Here is a 24,824-nt window from a genome sequence, read left to right as displayed (position 1 = left end):
CGTAAAAAAAAATCTAGTTTATAATATAAATAACCATCAGAGCTGAAGGTGCTATACCCAGCCTTACACATTCAGTTCTTCTTATAGATCTCTTTTTAATAACCTACTGGCTTTTTGGTGGTAATTTACCATCCCAAATATACAGTATTACCTTTTCACTGCTTTTTTTTTCTCACCTCTCATTATCAACACAAAAAATATGAATAATGAATATTTTTCAGTGCAGCAAGCAGAATGTACTCTCCAATATAAGATTGCAATCACTTTAGAAAGCCAGTAGAAGTTTTCCATTTCCCTGACATTGTCACATGGTAAAGTAAACTCTTTTTTTCTCCCCATTGTTATACAATGTTATGCCTCACTGCTCCTTCATGGCTTTTTCTATTTTCTCTCATGGGCTTAATGGGAATAGTGTCTTTGTAATAAATACGTATTCTTCTCAGTCTATTATGCGCTTCCTTGCATTTCAATAAAAGTGAAAAATATATTTCACTTTGTGTGAATGATCTGGCATTTTTCCAAGAAAAGTAGAATGATCTACGCAATTGTCAGTATAAAATTTTTCCATGAAGCTCTGGACATGCAAAAGTGCTTATTTGCTCTAGTTTATACCTAGGCTACATTAGGCACTATTTCTTTCCTCTGCTTGACTGTTTACCAATGACATGTAAATGACAGCATTATTTTTTGCATCAGTTACATGCATTATTTTGTTTGTTCTGTAAAGGTCTTCTTTTTTGTATTTTTTATTGGTACTTTTTGCCTCAGCTATCTGGTTGCTGTTAAGTGTAAAAAATTACTGACCCGAACAACCAAATGTCCCTTTGATTTGAAGAGTTAAATTGGTATTTGTATGACTTATATTTCCGTTAAGCCTTTACTATTAATTTTCCCTTCATTTAATGCATTTGACCTTAACCCGTTGTCAGGTTACTATGTTTATTGGATCAATAGCCAGCAAATAATAGTTTATATTTTCAACAAAATGTTTTAAAAGTTAAAAAAAGCAACATACTACAATTTCAGATAATGCATTTCCAGATTTTGTCCTTAAAGGAGAAGGAAAGGCTAAGTCACTTGGGGGTGCCAAAATGTTAAGTGACTTAAATCACATACCTTTTACCCCGGGCTGGTGTCTTTGCTAGGAGAGAACAGCACCAGCCTGGGGTAGCTGCAGGCCCAGATTTGTGGAAAGGCCACAAAGGCCCGGGCCTAGGGCGGCAAAAATTGGGGGGCGGCATGCCCCCCGCCGCACCAAAATATTAAAGTTTATTGCGCATACGGAGCAATGGGGACCTCTTCCCCACTGCTCCGTATTCGATTGAAAAGGGCTGCGCATGCGCAATCGCGAGTTCGAGCATGCACGGGGGGAGGTTCGCCGTTCGCGCATGCGCAGGGGGCGTTCGCCGTTTCCTTGTCCTTTAAAGGAAAGCTAAACCCCAAAAAATTAATATGGCTAGAAATCCCATATTTTATATACTGAACTGAATGCACCAGCCTTAAGTTTCAGTATCTTAATAGTAGTAACAATACAGGTCCTTATAGTTGTCACAGGGGTTCCCCATCTTGGATTCCATTAGAAGTGTCAGTGACACTCACATGCTCAGTGTGCTTTGGTCAGCTGTTGAGAAGCTAAGCTTAGGGGTTGTGGCAAATTATCAAGCGGAATTTGAAGTTTAACTGTTTCTATAAGCTGATGCTACAGGGTTGCTTATTAATTTCTGATGATAATTGCACTGGTTTCAGAGCTGCCATGTAATGTGTATCTGAATAAATTACTAATCCGCCTTATATTGTGACATTTATATTCTATATAGACAGTTACATAGTTACATAGTTACATAGTTACATAGGGTTGAAAAAAGACCATTGTCCATCAAGTTCAACCCATCCGAGTAAACCCAGCACACAACCTATACTAACCAATCTATACACTCACATACATAAACTATATATATACAACCAGTAATACTAACTGTAGATATTAGTATCACAATAGCCTTGGATATTCTGCTTGTTCAAAAACTCATCCAGGCCCCTCTTAAAGGCATTAACAGAATCTGCCATTACCACATCACTAGGAAGGGCATTCCACAGCCTCACTGCCCTCACCGTGAAAAACCACCTACGCTGCTTCAAATGGAAGCTCTGTTCCTCTAATCTATAGGGGTGACCTCTGGTGCGCTGATTGTTTTTATGGGAAAAAAGAACATCCCCCAACTGCCTATAATCCCCTCTAATGTACTTGTACAGAGTAATCATGTCCCCTCGCAAGCGCCTCTTTTCCAGAGAAAACAACCCCAACCTCGACAGTCTAACCTCATAGCTTAAATCTTCCATCCCCTTTACCAGTTTAGTTGCACGTCTCTGCACTCTCTCCAGCTCATTAATATCCTTCTTAAGGACTGGAGCCCAAAACTGCACTGCATACTCAAGGTGAGGCCTTACCAGGGACCTATAAAGCGGCAAAAATATGTTCTCATCCCTTGAGTCAATGCCCTTTTTTATACAAGACAGCACTTTATTTGCTGTAGTAGCCACAGAATGACACTGCCTGGAATTAGACAACTTGTGATCTACAAAAACCCCTAGATCCTTCTCCATTAAGGATGCCCCCAACACACTACCATTCAGTAGATAGTTTGCGTTTATAGATTGTAAGTTGTCCTCTAAGCGCAGGTAAGTGACAGCAGCACAGAGCATGTGCAGTGAATCAGCAGAAAAGAATATGGGCGGCTACTGGGGCATCTTTGGAGGCACATTTCTTCCCGACTAAAGAGATGCGGTTGCCTTGGGCTGGTACAGGAGCCCAAAACATAATAATGTGCAACATTTCTAGTCTACTTCTTTAGTTTTCCTTTAAATGATCTCCAGCAACCAAATGATTATTAGGTTTAAGGTGAAAGTAAGCATGGAACAGATAGTAGAGAATCACTGGGGCCGATTTACTAACCATCAATTTTTTTAATTAATTGAATTTTTAATAAAAAGTTTTTGAAAAATTTGCAGAAAAAAACCCGCAACTTTTCCAAGATTAACTATGCATCTAAATGGCTAAAAATATGAATTCGACAACTCACCAGATTAAACTTGCCGAGTTCATGTAGAAGTCAAAGGCAAAGATCCCTTCCCTTTCCTTGAAGTTCTTTCTTTTGTCTGAAAACTTTAGAGATTTCACTGGGTTTTGTCTGAAAACTCGACTTTTCTAATTGTTGCAGCGACTTTTCATTGCAAGTCTTTTTTAGCAAATATTAGACATAGGGAAAACAAATTTAGTCGAATTTGAAAAAAAAAAAAAAAAAGAGAAATGATGGAGTTTTAGTAAATCTGCCCCTTTAGACAGGCTTTAATTTTATCTATAAGTAATGATTGGTGGCAATGGATACATGCTCTTAAACAAAACTATTTTTTCTACCATATGCTTCTGGGCACTGTTAACTTTACAAATATAAAAGAGTCAAAATTGTACCAACCTTTTGGTTGGGAATGATAATTGTCTTGTCTTGCCTGTCAACTATTTTAGGATTTGATAAGTGAAACTCTAGCAAAACCAAAAGGGAAAATTATGGACATTTTAAAAAAGAAAAATCTAAAAGTTTGTTTTTTATTTGCACAGTTATATGTTTAATTATAAGGAGTTTATACCACAATGGCTAAACATAGCAACAATGCCTTATGCTTATTGCATTTAACAAGTGCATTGCCATTTGGAATTAGATATGGATTAGATATGGATCTAGAACTGGAGATGCAGGCATCTGTTGCTATTACATTTTTAAATTCCTTGTAGGTCATTAATCCTTGATTGTTTTTATTGTTTAGTATTAGAAAACAATAAAATTATGGGTATAACAATTTTTCAGCCCTATGATGTGACAAAAAACTGAGCAAAATTTGTTTTCTTAATTCATTAAACTTAAACAAATTTATATTTAAGCCAAAAGACCTGAAAGTTACTGCAAAAACACCACACCAACATGGTAGGGATCATTTACTAAGATGGGTGCTCAATTATTTAGTAACTGTATAGTAACTACTACCAAACAAATAGTTTTTATTACACGTCTGACAGCTGGGCAGTTATAGTAAATGTCTGAAATGTTCTGATTGACCAGATATGTACTCTAACTGATCAGTCTGGCCACACATATTGTACAGTATTTTGGACCTAGATGTAAGGTATTTTTTGTAAAATGAAGATTAAAATATGAAAACAAAAATTATTTTGAAACAAATACAGAATTGTGATGTGTGCCATTGTCTTATAATTGCAGAAATACAGTAGCAGGCCTGGACTGGCAATCTGTGGGTTCTGGCAAATCCCAGGGAAGCTGCTGTAAGATGACATAGACAGTCACTATTTATTGGGCTGGTGGGGAAACAGTTTGGACCTCTGTGTAGTTGAAATGCCAGGGCCTATTTTGAATACCAGTCCAGACCTGTACAGCAGATCAGGTATGAATAAAGAAATGGCTTAAGAAAACATAGCAGACAATGGAATTGCAATTAACTGATAACAATATATGGCATACCCAGGATAAAATGAAAAAACAGCAGCACTCCGGAAATGTTGTAGAAAAAAGTGACTTTACTCAAGTGCACACAGCAACGTTTCGGGCATAAACCAGCCCTTTATCAAGGCTTGATAAAGGGCTGGTTTATGCCCGAAACGTTGCTGTGTGCACTTGAGTAAAGTCACTTTTTTCTACAACATTTCCGGAGTGCTGCTGTTTTTTCATTTTATCCTGGATATTGTTTTACCCTGGCTGAGGGTTCAGCTTGCACCTGGGGCTACAATTAGCTGGTTTGTCCATTGTGTAGCACACCTTAATCAATTTGTTGAATATATGGCATACCTGTACCACGCCTACTACTATATCAGTTGCTGAGGCTATTGTGGCAGTTTATCACTTTTTCTAAATTAGTTTCTTTGTACCTTTACATATTATTTTATGAGATCTTTGAAACATATAAATTAAATCTGATTTTCCTTTTAGTCAGTTCCCAATTAAGACCGTTCAACGAATAATTGCTATTTCAAATAGATTTCAAATAATAATACAGGTTAGGCTCTGCTTCCCAAACCAAAAATCATTAATAAATGAATATGATATGAAGAAAGACTATTGGTAATCAAGAAGACAGATTTTGAAATAATGAACTCTTTTTGCTTCATAAATCCAATTCTTTCAAGTAGCAATGACTTTTCTATTTGTAATTATAAATGTTTTAAGAGGCAAGGTGCCAGTTCTTATTCATTATCACCTTCTCAGGCTAAAGTAATAAGAGCCATATTTCCTTAGGCATGGGACTCTACTATAAATAAAACCGTTCTTGAATTGAAATCATTTAATACATTTAATACAAAATCAAAATTTATAAATGTATATGGACACTGGGCCTCACACTACATTGCACAAGGACTGATGTGTCTGCTGGTGCTGCACTCAAATGGTTCTTTAATAAACAAATGGATCCTGAATAAGCATTTTTTCAGAATTAGGGAATGCCGATATTCTGGGGAATTTTAAGGGAATACTGTCATGGAAAAACATATATATTTTTTTTAAATGCATCAGTTAATAGTGTTTCTCCAGCAGAATCCTGCATTGAAATCCATTTGTCAAAAAAACAAATAGAATATTTTTCTTTTCCCAGGGTGCCACAGCCATGTGATCTGTGCTCTGATTATTATTATTACATTTATTTATAAAGCACCAACATATTCCGCAGCGCTGTACAATAAGTGGGTTTCATACATTGGACATACAGAGTAACATATAAAGCAATCAATAACAGATACAAGAGGTGAAGAGAGCCCTGCCCAAAAGGGCTAACTATCTACAAGGAGAAAGGGGTGAGACACATTGTGTGGGAATGGGCAAGACCAGAGTTGTGAGAGGTGTGGCACAGGTTATTGCTTTTAGTAGCACACTGAGGTTATGTAAAACTAGATTAGGGTAAGCTTCTCTAAATAAATGCATTTTTAGAGATTTCTTGATGGCAGAGAGATTGGAAGTACGTCTGACAGATTGTGGGAGTGAATTCCAGAGAAGGGGGGCAGCACTTGCAAAGTCCTGAATGCGAGCGTGTGAGGAGGGAATGAGAGAGGACTTCAGTCACACTTTACTGCTGAGCTGCAAGTCGGAGTGATATCACCCCCCCTCCCTTTACCCCAGCAGCCGATCAGCAGAACAATGGGAAGGTAGCAAGATATCAGCTCCCAATAGATATCAGAATAACACTCAATAGTAAGAAATCCAAGTCTGGCTTGGGACTCCTCCAGTTACATGGGAGTAGGAGAAACAATAGGTTACCTGAAAGCAGTTCTAATGTGTAGCGCTGGCTCTTTCTGAAAGCTCAGACTCAGGCACAATGCACTGAGATGGCGCCTACACACCAATATTACAGCTAAAAAAAATACATTTGTTGGTTCAAGAATAAAATTTTAAATGGTAGAGTGAATTATTTGTTATGTAAACAGTGTAATTTAGAAATAAAAGTATACCATAAAATTCATAGTTATAGTTAAAGTTACATAGGGTTGAAAAAAGACCAGTGTCCATCAAGTCCAACCCATCCAAGTAAACCCAGCACACCTAACCCACACCTACCAATCTATACACTCACATACATAAACTATAAATACAACCACTAGTACTAACTGTAGATATTAGTATCACAATAGCCTTGGATATTCTGATTGGTCAAGAACTCATCTAGGCCCCTCTTAAAGGCATTAACAGAATCTGCCATTACCACATCACTAGGAAGGGCATTACACAACCTCACTGCCCTCACAGTGAAAAACCACCTACGCTGCTTCAAATGGAAGCTCCATTCCTCTAATCTAAAGGGGTGACCTCTGGTGCGTTGATTGTTTTTATGGGAAAAAAGAACATCCCCCATCTGCCTATAATCCCCTCTAATGTACTTGTATAGAGTAATCATGTCCCCTCGCAAGCGCCTCTTTTCCAGAGAAAACAACCTCAACCTCGACAGTCTCACCTCATAGTTAAAATCTTCCATCCCCTTTACCAGTTTAGTTGCACGTCTCTGCACTCTCTCCAGCTCATTAATATCCTTCTTAAGGACTGTAGCCCAAAACTGCACCGCATACTCAAGGTGAGGCCTTACCAGGGACCTATAAAGGGGCAAAATTATGTTCTCATCCCTTGAGTCAATGCCCTTTTTTATACAAGACAGCACTTTATTTGCTTTAGTAGCCACAGAATGACACTGCCTGGAATTAGACAATTTGTTATCAACAAAAACCCCAAGATCCTTCTCCATTAAGGATACCCCCAACACACTACCATTCAGTAGATAGTTCGCGTTTATATTATTCCTACCAAAATGCATAACTTTGCACTTATCAACATTGAACCTCATTTTCCAGTTTGCTGCCCAGTTTTCCAATTTTGTCAAATCGCTCTGCAAAGCGGCAGCATCCTGCATGGAACTTATAGTTTTGCACAATTTTGTGTCATCAGCAAAAATAGAAACAGTACTGTCTATGCCCACCTCCAGGTCATTAATAAACAAGTTAAAAAGCAAAGGACCAAGGACTGACCCCTGCGGTACTCTACTAACCACACTGGTCCAATTAGAAAATGTTCCATTTACCACCACTCTTTGTACTCTATCCTTCAGCCAGTTCTCTATCCAATTACAAATATTATGTTCTAGGCCAATATTCCTTAATTTGATCATTAACCTTCTGTAAGGTACTGTATCAAACACTTTAGCAAAGTCCAAGTAGATGACATCAACTGCCATTCCAGCATCGAGGTTCCTACTCACCTCCTCATAAAAGGCGACTAAATTAGTCTGGCAAGATCTGTTACGCATAAAACCATGCTGGCACAAACTAATAGTATTGTGAACTGCAAAGTATTCAAGTACCCTATCCCTTATTACCCCTTCCAAAATTTTTCCTACTACTGATGTCAGACTAACAGGCCTATAGTTTTCAGGCTGAGAACGGGATCCCTTTTTAAATAACGGCACCACATTAGCAATCCGCCAGTCTCTTGGCACCATGCCAGACCTCAATGAATCCTGAAAAATTAAGTGAAGAGGTTTGGCAATCACAGCGCTCAGCTCATTTAATACCAGTATCATTCATGACAGTATCCTTTTAAATATAGCCTTTTTTTTATAAAGTACATTTCACTATTACACAGCCGATGGTGCGCACATTTTAAGGAAAGGACATTTTAGATCATTTTAGCAACATCAGTACTCTGTAATTTCACAAATTCCAAAGTTCATATATTTTTTTACAAATGAACCCAACAGGAGGTATATTTCTGACCTTGAAAGTGCTTTCTGTAGGATGCTTAAAGTCCAGATTTGTCCATGCTGGATACATTTCTACCTTATGCATAATTAGTAAATATATTATTTTTCTTAAAATTTAGTGTGAATGGATTGCTGATTTTCATTGTTGCTGTAAGCATGATGTCTGTTTAGTTAAAGCATTGCTTAAGGATTAGCCAGAATAAATTCACTGTATTTGGACTGTTTTTTTAGTATGAGAGGCTTTTTGCTTTGTAAATAACAGTTCTGCCTTGAACTGCTTTATGAAATCTATAGCTCCTCGACTAACATGGTGTCTGGGTTGTAATATTAACGTTTCTAAGATATACTGAGATATAAAATGACATACTAGTGCAAACTTTGTTTATAGCCCTTAGTTTTAACTGGAGCTTGTGAGTTTGAATCCCCGTAGATAGTGGATTATAGGAGAAAATCCTTTTTACAATACTAGGCATTAAAACAGCATGAACATAATAGTGTTTGGCAGAGTCTCCTCCTGACGGGACAAATGCATTGTATAAAAAGCCACAAAATCAATAAGGAAAGCTTAGTAAGAGAACCTAAGAGCAATAAACCTCTGACATGGTAAAATGGTAATGTACAAGGAATGTAACAGCTACAGCAATGTAGTTCATTATTGTTTAATATAAATACAATCACAAGCATCTTACAAATAGGTGACGTACAAAGCACCAATAACATACGTAGTAACGACATAGAAATAACTGTCATTCCTTAAACTTGTATAATAAGGTAATATAATACTTAATAATATATGATCATTTTTTTGAATAATAACAATGTAATGGGTTTTTAAATTTAAAAGAGAAAAGTTGCATGGCATAAACACTCAGTGCATGTTGTAAGGGTAGTCTACCTTTAAATTATCTTTTGGCATAATTTAGTGACCCTTGCTGTGGCTTTTTAAAACATGCAATTTCACAGAATATATATCAGTTGTTAAAGTTCTGTTGGCTGCCATTTGTATTAACAGGGAAACGTAATTGTTTCTGATTCAGCAAATCCCCATACCTTGCACTACAACTAACACAATGCAGATCTTTTCCTTGTGGGAACTTGCCAAATTCATCAAATAGTTGGGAAAGACAGGTAAAACATTCAACACCTTTAACACCACTTTTGGCATCACTACTTTGGAAGTACTAGGTAAAATTCATAAAATCATGTTTGCACTGCGTTATTTAAAAGTTTCACTGGTAAATGCTGACCATTGCAGCCAAAGTACATTGCCTGCTTTCTAAATGTAAGTGATCAGTCCAAAAAGAGTTACGCAACCTTTAACTAGCTACAAATTAAAGGGAAATTAATTTTTTTACAAAAACATAGCATGCTGTACATTGGCTCTGTAATAAATGTAATACTTTCCTCTTCACTTTGGTCAACAAGCAGCACAGAGTGAATAAACCCTTCCTGGGCTACAAAAAAAATCACGCTGTTAGCTAAGTGATAAGCAGATACCAATTGCTTGCTTATCCTGCTGTTTGCCTTTATATTCCAGGACTGCACTGAAAGCATAAATAGCTCTATTTCTGTCTCTAAATTCTCCCAGAGTTATCCAAGGTTACTTGTTATGAATGGTAAGAGGCAAAGGAAATAACTATAAGTTAGTGCTCTCCCCAGAAAAATCTTTCTTAGGATCTCCTACCCCTCAGACCTCATGGAAAGTTTGCTTGCGACAAACAGGATTGGCAGGTTTACTAAAACTCATATTTTTATTTGTAAAAATTCAACTAAACTCATTTCCATGAATGTCTGACATTTACAAAAAAATTAGCGAATTGTCGCTCTAAAAACTCAAATTTTTTGAATTGTCACACAAAAATCAGTGTCAAAAATCTAAAACCTCTAAAGTGTTGAAGCAAAAGAAGGATCTTTCAGGAAAGGGAAGGGTCATCTGGCATTGACTTCTACATGATCTAGGCAAGACTTAGCTAATTGCCGGATTCAGATTTTTAGCTATTTGGGCGAATAGTAAATCTTGAATCTGTTTGTTAAACAATTATGAGAAAATTTCGTATTTTTTCTAACTTTTTCTAATGTCTTATAGAACATTTTAAATGTATGCAAAATAGTTAGTTAAAAAACACAAGTTTTTCATGGTTTTCGTTAAATTTCCATGAAAAAAACACGCTTTGCATGAAGAATACGGGCATTTCAGAATTTGTTAACACTTTGGTTACACTTTCATCGGGACTATCTTTTCGCCAGGTTTGAACTGTCGAGTGCCATTGAGTCCTATGGAAGGCTTCCAAAGCCAGACATGGAAGGCATCAAAGCCAGAAAGGTTTTTGTGGCATAACAAGCTTTTCAGCACAAAAATTTAGTGACTTTTGAAACTCAATTGTGAAATTTTCATACGAACGATAAAAGCATTGTCGAGACATTTTAGAACTTCAGAAATTATTGTGGTTACTCTGAATTTTTACCATATTGTGTTTGAAGCCCAGAAAAAAATCAGATTTTAGTAAATGTGCCACTTAGAGGCAGGCTGAGGGTAGTAAATAAAACAAACAGAAACTCCAATGAAAAAAACAGAAAGGGTAACTACTCCCAGGGCTGCTTTAAGGTAGATGCGATGATTTAATAAAAGGACTGTTTACAGATTTTTTGCTGTGAGTGCTCTCTACATATTGGATGTGTTTTGCTGGTCAGCACCCGGCTGGTACCTATGGAGTGGTGAGTGCAGATTTTTTTTTTCCCTCCCTATATATATCCTATATATATAGGGAGGGAATAAAAAAACAGCCTATACGTAATGGAGTAGACTTGAGATCCAGCCACCTGGACCAACAGTGTTACAGCAAATAATCCAAATGCCATTTCTAGGAGATGCTTCAGTCAAAAGTTATAGCAGATTTGATGTTGGGCCCCAAAGCGTGGAAGGCCCTGAGCTATTGCCCCCTTTTATTACCCCTTTTATTGCCCATTTATTAAAACAGCCCTGAATACTCATCCATAGCCAGAGTAAGGACTCAACTGGTCAGCTCAGTGAAAAAGAGAAATCTCGTAAAGAACATCATTGTGAGGACCTTGTACTCTGGGGACTAGTGAGTGCTCCTCTAGCTGTTACTATTGTGGGGGAAACAGCTCCCCTCTCAACTCTGAACAAACCCAGGTCAATGCTAAATTTACCCTGAAGGGAACTTTTTAAAGTAAAGATGGGCAAAAACTTTGCATTCCAACACCCGCAGGCATGTTTTTGGACTGTAAAGGGAAACTGGAGCAATCATTTGATAAAATTCCTAATTATTCTAATTGAACATCCCTCAAATTAGCTGTATATTTTATATTAATTGAGTTTCATTTTGGCATAATAAATTGAACATTGAGCATCACAGAAGATCTTTACATCTGACAACCAAACTAGCAGTAACAAGACTTTCTTTAATCACAAGCTTTAAAATAGGCCATGAGACATAATGACGTCTGTTCAGTAAATGAAATAGATGGCCTGACATGTAGTTTTAAACCAATTACTTATCTCATCCGATTAGCACAAAATGGCCTTACTCCGATTGAAGGGAAACAAAATTAGCAATAATGGCTAAACAAATTCGTAGGGTGCATGCTTTACTTTACAGACATGGCCTCTCATTCAGCATGGAAATTACCAATTGTTCTGTATATTCCCATGATAATTGCTATTTACAGTTCTGGTGATTAATGCTTATTTTGTAAGATAAGGTGTTTTAACCTTCTGGCTACTAGTTAATGGTTGGGACTCAACATGATGATGAATGAATTAACCCCCAGGGCATTTTATATGAGTAGTGACATATTTCATGTACACATGTCCTCTGCAAATTGACATCATTAACAGGGCTAGGGACATTTCTGTCTCTCAGCCGCTTATGTAAACAGCTTAGATTTTCTGCAGTAAATTCGAATTTTAAGGATTGGTCATAGTAGAAGCAATGATTTTATACACCCTACCAGGGCAGCTTCTTTCTTTAATCATATGTTGTATTTCAGATGCCGACCTTTGAAAGGGTTTTATTTTAGAATTTATGACTGATTCTGTGAAGTACTGCTTATGCTGTTTAATTGCTTGTTAAACTTAAATTGTTTTTGCCATCATAGTTAAAAGAAAACTATACAGGTATGGGATCCGTTATCCAGAAAACCGATATCCACCATTATCATTTTCAAATGGTCTTTATATTTGTATTGTATATTTGTTGTGTTTGCAGAAGCAGGAAAGAAAATAAAAGGCACAAAGTTTTTCCAGGTGCAGTAACAGATAATAACTAAAAAGAGATTTGTCTAAAGGTTGCCAGTAAATGCTATTGCTAATTGGTTGCTATATGTTATTATACCTGTAGTGAACATTTATTACATTACACCAATAGCAACAAAGGGAACAATCTATTTATTAGGAAATCCATCAATTTATTGTACTTGGACACTAGGAGATATTAGCAGGTCATCCATTGGCTGAGTCTTTCTGGCAGGGCTGTTTAGCTAGAGGCCAGCAGATTTTTATCTCCCCCCAAGTCTGCTCAAAAGCTCCATAGACTTTACTGTATGACATCATAATTTTAATTTAATCTGGCCCTCAAACATGCTATATGAGAAATAATTGGACCACTACATGTAATAACTTGAACAGCACTGCTCTAGGTATCAACCAAAAGGTTGTGGGCTTAATGGGCAGAAAACATATTAATGCACATATAGTACAGTTGCCTGGCCACATTGCAAAGTTCTGTTTACTCAGGCATATAACTCTCCTAGCTGAGACCCGGCAGAGATTTAAATGTAACATTAGAGCAGATCCCCCAGTCAGGGCCCCCCTGTCCCCTCCCCCCCCCACCCCAAGACTGTGGGGTCTGCTTCCTCTGTTATTAAGCCACTACATCTTTCCCTTAACCTTCAAAGTACCGGAACATCAATCTTTAATTTAAACGACTACTATTCTCAGTGGGTATGATCTTTGGTAAGCATTGTAACCTAGATGTCTTACAGCTCATTCATCTGACACATTGCTATGCGATTTGTAATCCTTATAGATTTCTTCTGCATTTGATAGTGTAGGTTATGCTATAGAAGTCATATTATTCTATATCTGGGCATTTCTAACAAAGCAGCAACTTGATTCTCTTACTACCCTTTACTTTCTTTTATAATAGCTGGTGGAAACACCACCCTCTTTAGTCATTCCCTTGTTGTTTTGTGTGCCTAATGGATTTTCAAGGAGCAGAAACTCATAGTAACCAATCAACAGTTAGAATTTACTGGTCAGTTGTCTAAAAGCAAACATCTTATTGGTTGCTGTGGGTTACTGCTACTGGGCAAAGTTATTGTATTTTATTACATATGGGGGATAGGGTCTTATTAAACTGCCATATTTTCCCTTTACATTGCAACAATCTGCCACTCAAGCCATTACTAAAATCTTCATAGTTTGGTAGTTTGGACTTCTATCATTTGTTTTCTGCCATACCTGATTACTATATTTGACTACTAAAATTCATCCTTAACTTGGTTAATTCTACACTCACATACTTTTAAAATCCATTTTATAATTTAATCCAATTCATTACATCTGACATTCATTTTATTTTTTTTCACATTACCAATATGCGCATTTGTGTTCCCCAGCCCTTGATCAGAACTCTCAAAATTTGCACCAAAACTCAAGAGGAAACACAGCCACTCCCAGTGGCATAACATTTAAGGAATCAGACCCCAAGGTCGTATGAGGGGCCCAGGGACAGGGGAGCCTGGACTGCGGGATCTGCTTTCTTCATTTTTCATGTAAATCTGTGCTCCACATACAAAGGCAAATACACCCAGAGACATAAATATACATATTATAGTATATTTTACTAAGTGAGTATACTGTACTGAGACAAAAGTATAAAATAATCTTCTGCTTATGTCCTTTATCCCTTGTCAGTCCAGCCCCACTTAAAAAACAGTTGCAAAGATTTTAATCTATAACCTCTAAGATGAAGCAGCATATTTGTGTCTTTACTTAAATAAAATGCAGTATAAAGTAGCACTCCATGATATGTTCTTTTGTAAACAACAAAAATAGCACTGAGCTGAAATCAACAGCTGACCAGTTTCATGGTATATTTTCAGTACAAAGTTGAATTTGTGAAAAATGTGCTCATTTTACTGCTTTCAGTTGGATTAATGGATGGCTGGGACTCAGCAACAAGTCATTCTTCAGGTGATGAAAACAGAGTGATTCATTGCCTCAAGCCATGTGTAGATTGCTCTAGATGAGGGAGTTAAAGAGAGCCTTGCCTCAGGGGAAGAAAATAACCTCTACAAAGGGGGACCTCATCTTTTGCCTGAAACTTTTAACTTATCTGTATACTTTTCTGGTTGCCTGTGATTCATGAAGCTTTATTATATTGAAACAATTATTGATCTATGATAAATATAATTGGTCAAACGTGTCACTCATGTCACTGTTTCCTATGCAGCCCTGCTGAATGTGGAGTATCTGAAGAAAAATGCATAGTACACTGTAGGTACAGTAAATAAGTAAAGGTTATAGAAACTGAGCTTTTTAGTATTTCAGCATTTTTCTTAATGCTTTAATGTTTGTTGTTTTGAAAAACAATAAAAAGTGCAACTAACTAACCAATGAACACTTCTGGCATTTTTATCTAAAAATGTTAAGGAAATTTAATTAATTGTCTGGTTTTCTGCAAACAGAAGCAAGTCAAAGAGTTAACTGAGGCAATATTTATAGTGTTGTGCTGTCCCCATATATCACAGTTGCTCGGTGATCTCTGCAGCTTATCTTTCTCTTTGCATCAGTTCTTTGTCAAGTCAAGATTTAAACAGCAGCTTCCACCATGACCCTATCAGTAATCTTTCTTGCTAGGGCAGCTAACTGTAACATTTCTCACCATACGCTTTCATTTATTGATCACCTAGCTGTAGCCACAAAGACAGCACTCAGACACAAAATGATGACAGCACAGATAAAAGTTATCACCATTACTAGTAAGAATGGTAGTCTCTGAGAAAAGCCATCCATAACCATGCATTATAGTGCAGTGGGAAGCTGTAGAAGCCACATACTGGGGCTCAACTTGCTGCTTGGGGGAATAAAGGAAGTAGGGCAGTAGCTGAGAGTGCATCTATGTGCCATTCCCAATTTACTTATATTGAATCCAAGTTGCATGGAGCTACTAAGTTAAATAAATCATCCATATATGGCATGTATAGAATTGTTTACACCAGTTGTGGGGAACAAAAGAAACTCTGTAATTATAGCTAGCTAGCATTCATCATATATCAGCTGCATAAACTAATAATTGTGTTAAGTCAGGTACAATATTTAGTTACTTGCCAAAAAATTTGAGCTGAGAAGGCCATCCAGTCAATGCTATCTTGCTATATATATATATAGTCACACTCCGTATGTATAAAACTTAGCTTTTATTAAAGCATCCATAAAAAGCATAAGTCAATGCGTTGCATCTACAGCACACCAACTCCATAATTATATCACAACATTAATGTAAATAGCATATGTCAAAGGCTTAAGTCATATACGTTCAAACTGACTGTCTCTTATATAGCAAAAAAGTCAAACCTGACAAAATGTCTAAATCAGTAAAAACAAAGATCCTTGTTAATAATAATGGGACAAAGTCAAACCTGACAAAATTTCTAAATCAGTAAACACAAGGATCCTTGTTCATAATAATGGGACACTATATACAAAATATATACATATATTACAAGAAAAGGTGCAAGTAAAAATCCCTATTTAAGCATTTTTGGGCCAACGCATCAAGGCGATAAATCCATTCTACTTCAGTTCTTTTTAGGCATTGGACACAATCGCCTCCTCTTTTCAAGGGTGGAATATGTTGTATAACACAAAATCTGAAATCATCAGAAGTATGTCCCATCTCCAGAAAATGTCTAGAGACAGGAAGGATTCTATTACCAGTGGTTACTGTGGACCTGTGTTGCGAGAACCTATCTCTAACTTTTTGGGTAGTTTCACCAATACAGATAAGATTACACGGACACACCAACATGTACACTACAAACCTAGTGTCACATGTATTGTGTCCACAATCTTAAAAGATTTACCTGTAAGGGGATTATTAAATTCAGATCCTACCATAACAAAACGCCATTGAGAACAACCTTTACATTTATACATACCCTCCCTTGGCGGCCCTAGGAAGGTGAATTTCCTCGATGTAGAGGGGACCGCCACTCTTACTAATCTACTACTTATGGAACCATTCCTCCAAAACGACTGGAATAGAGGAATATGATTCCCTTAGCAGATGTTTAAAATAGATTGTAAACGGCATGATATTGGGTGACAAATGTCCCGTTGTCCCTTATGTTCTGTAGTATGTTTGTTTGTGACCTTATGTCTACATATTTTAGAGAGACTTTCTTTAAGTACTTGTTTACTATAGCCCCTATCTAACAGCTTCCTTTCCATCCTACCTAGGTCCTCTGTAGTAACATCTGGATCATCAGCTATCCTGCATACACAGCAATATTGACTAATGGAAATATTTTAACAGCTGTAGGATGAAAACTGACAAATTTAAGTAATTGGTCACGATCAGTGGGTTTTGTATATCTACATGTGTATATATATATGGGCAACTGAAGATTAGGGTAAGGATATCACTGTTTGTGGTATAATAGCTCTCATAAAAGTGTCCATAATTAGACACAGTCCACACACTTAAAATATTTAAATATTTTCCTGTTTGTTTTCTTCAGTACAACATAGCTGTACTTATATCTAATAAAAACTTTGGAATGTTACAAAAAGTTGCTTTGGTGCTGTTTGGCAACATATGTACATCTGCAAGTGCCCTTTTGCTTGCCATCTGTTTTTGTCTAATATATACTATTTGGAATAAATGAAGCAATTTGTGACTGAAGTATCTGTTCTCTTTTACTTTCAGCTACACTTGGGACACTGGATTTTAGCTTGCTGTATGATCAAGAAAACAATGCCCTGCACTGCACTATCAATAAAGCCAAGGTAGGTTGCTGCCTTATTGTTTAACACATATTATATATATAGTTATTATTTATATTATATCTATTGTAACAACTTGCTTGTTTAACCCTTATGGCTTCTGCAGTTTTGTACTGCTGTATTGAGAACAGCTTCCTCCATCAGGTGAAGTGGTATAAACTGACATAATGATTTTATTGGCCTGTATATGCTTAAATAAGCTTATTTAAACATATACAGGCCTAGTGATTCTGATGACCAATGTACTGTAGCTGAACCCAGCAGTTCAACATACCTGTGAAAAAGTATACATTCTGTCCTCTTAAGAGTTACAACGAGGAGCGCAGAAAAGGATATACAAATACAGCTTTCAATCGCAGATATATTCACAAATAATTTCAAAACCACTGAATTTACAGTACATTGGAAAGTTTACATTGTTCTCAGTTTAGTTTAAAGGACATTTAAACACCACCCACAAAAATGTAATCAGTGAACAGCTTCTTTGAAATCTTTCAATACCTGCCACACTGGTTGTCCACTTAGATTTCCTTCTCCTCCTGTAACCCACTCGCCCCCCCCCCTTGGAAATGTGCCTTGATTTCTGGCTTGCCAGACATGCTCAGTTGTTCTAAGCTCAGATTACTAAACACACCCTCCAGTCTAGCAGCCAGTGAAGAGATGCTTTGCTGGTTCCCATAGAAACTCAGCACTAGCTGTCTGCTTCAGTTTTTTTCTCCTGAGCTCAGCTTTACCATTACAGTGCTCAAACAATGCAGAATTTTTATTGGAGACAGCTCTGCAGAAATCCATCTCCTATCTTTTTCTGTTTTTCATATTACAGTATGGGACTTATTACCCAGAATGCTCGGGACCTAGGGTTTTCCAGATATAAGGTGTTTCTGTAACTTGGATCACTGTATCTTAGATCTTATTGTTTGTTTAAACAAACAATAAACCCAATAGGATTGTTTTGCCTCCAATATGGATAAATGATCTCTTAGTCTGAACCAAGTACATAGCATTGTTTTATTGTTATAGACATAAAGGAAATACATCTTAAAAATTTTAATTGTTTACTGGAGTCTATGTCATATAGCCTTCCTGTAATTCAGGGATTTCTGGATAACGGGCTTCCGGATAAGAGATCCTGTACTGGGTATTTGATTTTGACTGTTATAAGTAGCCTTCCCGCTGCATTATTCCTGCTACTGGATTGAGGTAGAGAAGCACCCCTCATGCCTGCATCAATCAAGTGAGATCATGTTGCAATTTATATTTTGTTGTAAAGGGGAAAACAGGACACAAGAATTTTGTTGGATACATAATTTAAGCACAAATTTCACACAGACATATATTTTTGGAAGTCTGGGTTTAGTCTTTACTCATTAGGCTGAGAGCTGTCAGCCTGGAAAGGTAAGATTCTGTCAAATTGTGACAGGTACCCTGTGTGAGCACAGCACCCTATGCCAAACTCCTAACCCAAAGCAAAATATGATGTGCCTTTGAGTAATAATAAACACCATACTGTCAGTTTTGAGCTCCACAAATGTCTTTCCTCATGACGGTTGTCTTATCACCTTTAGAGGCAAGCATGTTTTTAAACCCCATTATATACATATATGTTGTATATATGTGTGCGTTTGTGTGTGCATATATTTAGAACCTGTTTTCACTGTATAAAAAGTATCCTTCATCTTACAAAACCAAGGGATGCTCCTAACTGCAGCTTAGTAATGTGTATGTTACCACAAGACTGTGCACTATTTATTTTAGAGATGATTTTTTACTTTAGTAAAATATCTCACATATGAATCCCAACTCAACCAAAAGCCATCGGGCACTGAAGTCCTTTAGTTGATTCTTTCTCTTATCAACCCCTGCAGAAGGACTAATTTAGGCAGGCTGGGCTTTTCTATGTAAGCAACAGTGCCTCAAACACAAAAGAAGTGTTATATTAGTAACAATCCAATACAGGTATGTTATCTATTACCTGGGCATCCATTATCAAGATATCTTCTAAATATAGCACTGCCTCTGCCCAGTAGATTTCTATTCCAACAAATGGTTCTGCACGTTTGATGGATATGTTTTTTCTTTGTAATAATGATAAGACAGCGCCTTGGTTTTCATATTACCTAGCATAAATCCATACTGATGCCAAATCAATCCTATTGGGCTTTTCATGGGACTCTGTATGAAAAGCCCAGATAGTTGATCCCATACCTATAAAAATAAATAAAATGAGGGACAGTAAGTGAACCCTGATTCATACTAATAAATACAGCTAAATAAATTAATAAAGTACACCATTTATAGCTGACCTTATCATTATCTGGAACAATACAAATCTACTTTACACTCTCTAGTCAATTCATCCTAATAAGAAATGCACCTATTCTTTTTGTTCTAACACTATAAAGTAGAAGTAAACTATCTAAACCTTACTCTAAAGGGAATGTGATACTTATACTGAAAAACATGACACCTACCACAGTAAATTTTTTTCTTATTCTTTTTTTATAGTACAGACTCATTTAGTAATGGGTAATTAAATGGGTTAATATTTGGAGAGGGCTGATAAGGATCAGATAAGGGCCGACTTTGTGTTGACCCCTGCATCACTAGTGTGTAGGTCAGCATTAAACTCAGGGCCCCAGAGCTGCAAGGCAGCAGTTCTATCCAGTAAGCTACTGTGTTTCCACGGTGATTATATGATATGCTAAATGAATAGGATCATTCTGAACCACAGAAATATAAAAAAGTAATATTCACTTCAGATAGTATATTAGGTGCACTAAAAGTTGATAAAAGTGGATAAAATTAAGCCCATAATGTTTTGTATATCCAAAAAGCAAAATACCGTAATAATGAATGTAGCGTATTCCTATTACTGCAATGTACTGTAAAGCACTCTAAAAAATAATAACATGGCATCAAAATAAAAATATAAAATTAGACCTAGATCTATCTATCTATCTATCCAATATTTAGCCTTATTTTCAGCTTGTTGCTGTGTCTTTTTAGCCAGTGAAATGATGGATGCTATCCAGTTTTAAGTAAACCAGGCTTCTATCTCAGGATAAAATCCTTTAAAATGGCTGCCCTGACATATTGGATTGCTGTATATTTATCTCTGACAATGTGAGCTGAACAGCACAGATTACTTTTAGATAAAATGACCTGACGATGGGCAAAGACAGCAAGTAAAAAACACTGAAGGAGACTTCATTCTTTAACAAGGTGTTTTTTGTTTAACAGTTTTCTTCTTGTTTAAAGTAGTCCTTTTGCCTGAATTTATCTGAATGCTGGAGAATAACTTTGCTGAGAACTACAGTGTAAATTTGCCTATTTTACTCCTATATGATTTAGATAATACAGATTGACGGATTTTTTATGAATGGAGTCCTGCTTATTTAACATGAACTGCAATCCAAGTATGCAAATGCAAATCACTTAGCGTATTAGGGCCAAAATGCCCTTAATCCCTATTACATTATCATGATTTTTGTCAGTCAGCAATCATGCCTGGATGCGATTAAATGGAATGAATGGCTCCAAAAACTCTTGATTTGATCAAACTTAACCCTTTTACTGCCAGCCATTTTGGTCAAAGCGGAACTTGTATTGCCAGACAGTTTTTGAACATTTTGCACTGTTTCACTTTAGGGGCCTTTCCTCGGGGGGACTTTTAGTTTACCAAGGAAAACAATATATCGTTTTTTTCAGAACAACCTAAGCTTTCAAAATATGGTAGAATTTTTGTGTAATTCCAATTCTGTAACAAGATATAGGCTTCTAAATGTCTAAAAATGCAAAAAAAATCAAATTTTCCATAATATAATCACACATACTAGAAACAAAAATTATTTTATGCACGAATATACAACTGATTTGGAAAGTCCCATGTCTCCTGAACGTGCCAATACCAAATATATATAGTTTTATGGAGATTTCTCACTTGTATAGGTCAAAAACTCCCAGCAGTACACTACCAAATTCCCAAAGCACTGCTCCAAAAAAACTGCATACTTTGGATTTCAAGGCCAAAATTCCACTTACAGAAGGTTTATCCCAGAAAATTGTACATTTTTGGAAAGAACAGATTCTGGGGAATACAGAATAGGCACAACTGTCTGTCTACTCCAAACTATCAAGTCGCAATGCTTTCCTAAAGTTATTGGTTTTTATCAATTGATTTTAAAATCGCTTCAAAGCTTCTAGTCTATAGTATCTTATCTCCTACAGGTCATAAAGTAACCAAATAAAACACCCTAAATATGAATGCCTGGGGTCGACTGAACAGTTTGATGCCCAATATGTATAGGTTTACCTAAGTATGTGGCATGTAGGGGCCCCAATGTGAACATACCCCATATGAACTGTCATTTCTGTCATTTCAGCTCCTGCAAAATCAACACATTTACATCATTATATGTGGGATGAAGCTAGTAAAAAGTACGCTCACCCCAGAAAGTCATATATTTTTGGAAAGTACACATTCCCCCGAATCTAAAATGGGTACCCATGTCTTTCTACTCCAAAGTACCAAGCCGCACAGCTTTTCTAAAGTTAGCAATTTTGATGACATTTCCAAAAATCCCCTCAAAGCTTCCAATTTGAAGCATCTTATCTCCCACATAGCATTAGGTACCAAGATAAAACACCCTGAATTTGAACACCAGGGGTCCACTGAACAGTTTGATGCCCAATATGTATAGGTTTACCTAAGTATGTGGCATGTAGGGGCCCCAATGTGAACATACCCCCATATGAACTGTCATTCTGTCATTCAGCTCCTGCAAAATCAACACATTTACATTATTATATGTGGGATAAAGCTACAAAAAAGTACGCTCACCCCAGAAAGTCATATATTTTTGGAAAGTACACATTCCCCCGAATCTAAAATGGGTACCCATGTCTTTCTACTCCAAAGTACCAAGCCGCACAGCTTTTCTAAAGTTAGCAATTTTGATGACATTTCCAAAAATCCCCTCAAAGCTTCCAATTTGAAGCATCTTATCTCCCACATAGCATTAGGTACCAAGATAAAACACCCTGAATTTGAACACCAGGGGTCCACTGAACAGTTTGATGCCCAATATGTATAGGTTTACCCAAGTATGTGTCATGTAGGGGCCCGAATGTGAACATACCCCCATATATACTGTCATTTCTGTCATTTCAGCTTCTGCAAAATCAACACATTTACATCATTATATGTGGGATAAAGCTAGTAAAAAGTAATCTCACCCCAGAAAGTCATATATTTTTGGAAAGTACACATTCCCCCGAATCTAAAATGGGTACCCATGTCTTTCTACTCCAAAGTACCAAGCCGCACAGCTTTTCTAAAGTTAGCAATTTTGATGACATTTCCAAAAATCCCCTCAAAGCTTCCACTTTGAAGCATCTTATCTCCCACATAGCATTAGGTACCAAGATAAAACACCCTGAATTTGAACACCAGGGGTCCACTGAACAGTTTGATGCCCAATATGTATAGGTTTACCCAAGTATGTGGCATGTAGGGGCCCGAATGTGAACATACCCCCATATATACTGTCATTTCTGTCATTTCAGCTCCTGCAAAATCAACACATTTACATCATTATATGTGAGATAAAGCTACAAAAAAGTACGCTCACCCCAGAAAGCCATATATTTTTGGAAAGTACACATTCCCCCGAATCTAAAATGGGTACCCATGTCTTTCTACTCCAAAGTACCAAGCCGCACAGCTTTTCTAAAGTTAGCAATTTTGATGACATTTCCAAAAATCCCCTCAAAGCTTCCATTTTGAAGCATCTTATCTCCCACATAGCATTAGGTACCAAGATAAAACACCCTGAATTTGAACGCCAGGGGTCCACTGAACAGTTTGATGCCCAATATGTATAGGTTTACCTAAGTATGTGGCATGTAGGGGCCCCAATGTGAACATACCCCCATATATACTGTCATTTCTGTCATTTCAGCTCATGCAAAATCAACACATTTACATCATTATATGTGGGATAAAGCTACAAAAAAGTACGCTCACCCCAGAAAGTCATATATTTTTGGAAAGTACACATTCCCCCGAATCTAAAATGGGTACCCATGTCTTTCTACTCCAAAGTACCAAGCCGCACAGCTTTTCTAAAGTTAGCAATTTTGATGACATTTCCAAAAATCCCCTCAAAGCTTCCACTTTGCAGCATCTTATCTCCCACATAGCATTAGGTACCAAGATAAAACACCCTGAATTTGAACACCAGGGGTCCACTGAACAGTTTGATGCCCAATATGTATAGGTTTACCCAAGTATGTGGCATGTAGGGGCCCGAATGTGAACATACCCCCATATATACTGTCATTTCTGTCATTTCAGCTCCTGCAAAATCAACACATTTACATCATTATATGTGAGATAAAGCTACAAAAAAGTACGCTCACCCCAGAAAGCCATATATTTTTGGAAAGTACACATTCCCCCGAATCTAAAATGGGTACCCATGTCTTTCTACTCCAAAGTACCAAGCCGCACAGCTTTTCTAAAGTTAGCAATTTTGATGACATTTCCAAAAATCCCCTCAAAGCTTCCATTTTGAAGCATCTTATCTCCCACATAGCATTAGGTACCAAGATAAAACACCCTGAATTTGAACGCCAGGGGTCCACTGAACAGTTTGATGCCCAATATGTATAGGTTTACCTAAGTATGTGGCATGTAGGGGCCCCAATGTGAACATACCCCCATATATACTGTCATTTCTGTCATTTCAGCTCATGCAAAATCAACACATTTACATCATTATATGTGGGATAAAGCTACAAAAAAGTACGCTCACCCCAGAAAGTCATATATTTTTGGAAAGTACACATTCCCCCGAATCTAAAATGGGTACCCATGTCTTTCTACTCCAAAGTACCAAGCCGCACAGCTTTTCTAAAGTTAGCAATTTTGATGACATTTCCAAAAATCCCCTCAAAGCTTCCACTTTGCAGCATCTTATCTCCCACATAGTGTTAGGTACCAAGATAAAACACCCTAAATTTGAACGCCAGGGGTCCACTGAACAGTTTGATGCCCAATATGTATAGGTTTACCTAAGTATGTGGCATGTAGGGGCCCCAATGGGAACATACCCCCATATGATCTATCATTTCAGCTCCTGCAAAATCAACACATTTACATCCTTTATGTGGGATAATGCTACAAAAAAAGTACATTCACCCCAGAAAGCCATATATTTTTGGAAAATACACATCCCCCCGAATCTATAATGGGTAAATATTTCTTATTGCTACAAAGTACCAAGCTGTAAAGCTTTCCTAAGTTTGCAGATTTATATGACATTTTCGAAAATCGCATAAAAATGTTGCAATTTGCCGCATTTATCTCTCACAATTTCTTGATAAAGATCAGATAAAGACAAATCACCCCAAAAAGGAACACCAGAGGTCTACTGAACAGTTTGATGCCCAATATGCATAGATATACCAAAGTCTGCGGTATGTACTG

At 37.0% G+C, this 24,824-nt stretch overlaps 1 protein-coding gene across 1 annotated transcript in view; it reads left to right on the top strand.

Annotated features, from left to right (window-relative positions):
* The window catches only part of doc2b (double C2-like domains, beta), a 279,826-nt gene that overhangs the window by 73,765 nt on the left and 181,237 nt on the right, over positions 1–24,824 (top strand). Inside the window, exon 2 of the mRNA XM_002934344.5 lies at positions 17,259–17,338. Coding sequence (XP_002934390.1) covers positions 17,259–17,338 — 80 coding nt within the window. The remainder of the gene's footprint in view (positions 1–17,258; positions 17,339–24,824) is intronic.

This window comes from Xenopus tropicalis, chromosome 2 (assembly GCF_000004195.4).
Source record: "Xenopus tropicalis strain Nigerian chromosome 2, UCB_Xtro_10.0, whole genome shotgun sequence".
Taxonomy (NCBI): Eukaryota; Metazoa; Chordata; class Amphibia; order Anura; family Pipidae; genus Xenopus; species Xenopus tropicalis.
Note: the sequence above shows the minus strand (reverse complement) of the source record. Positions and strands in the feature narration are given on the sequence as shown.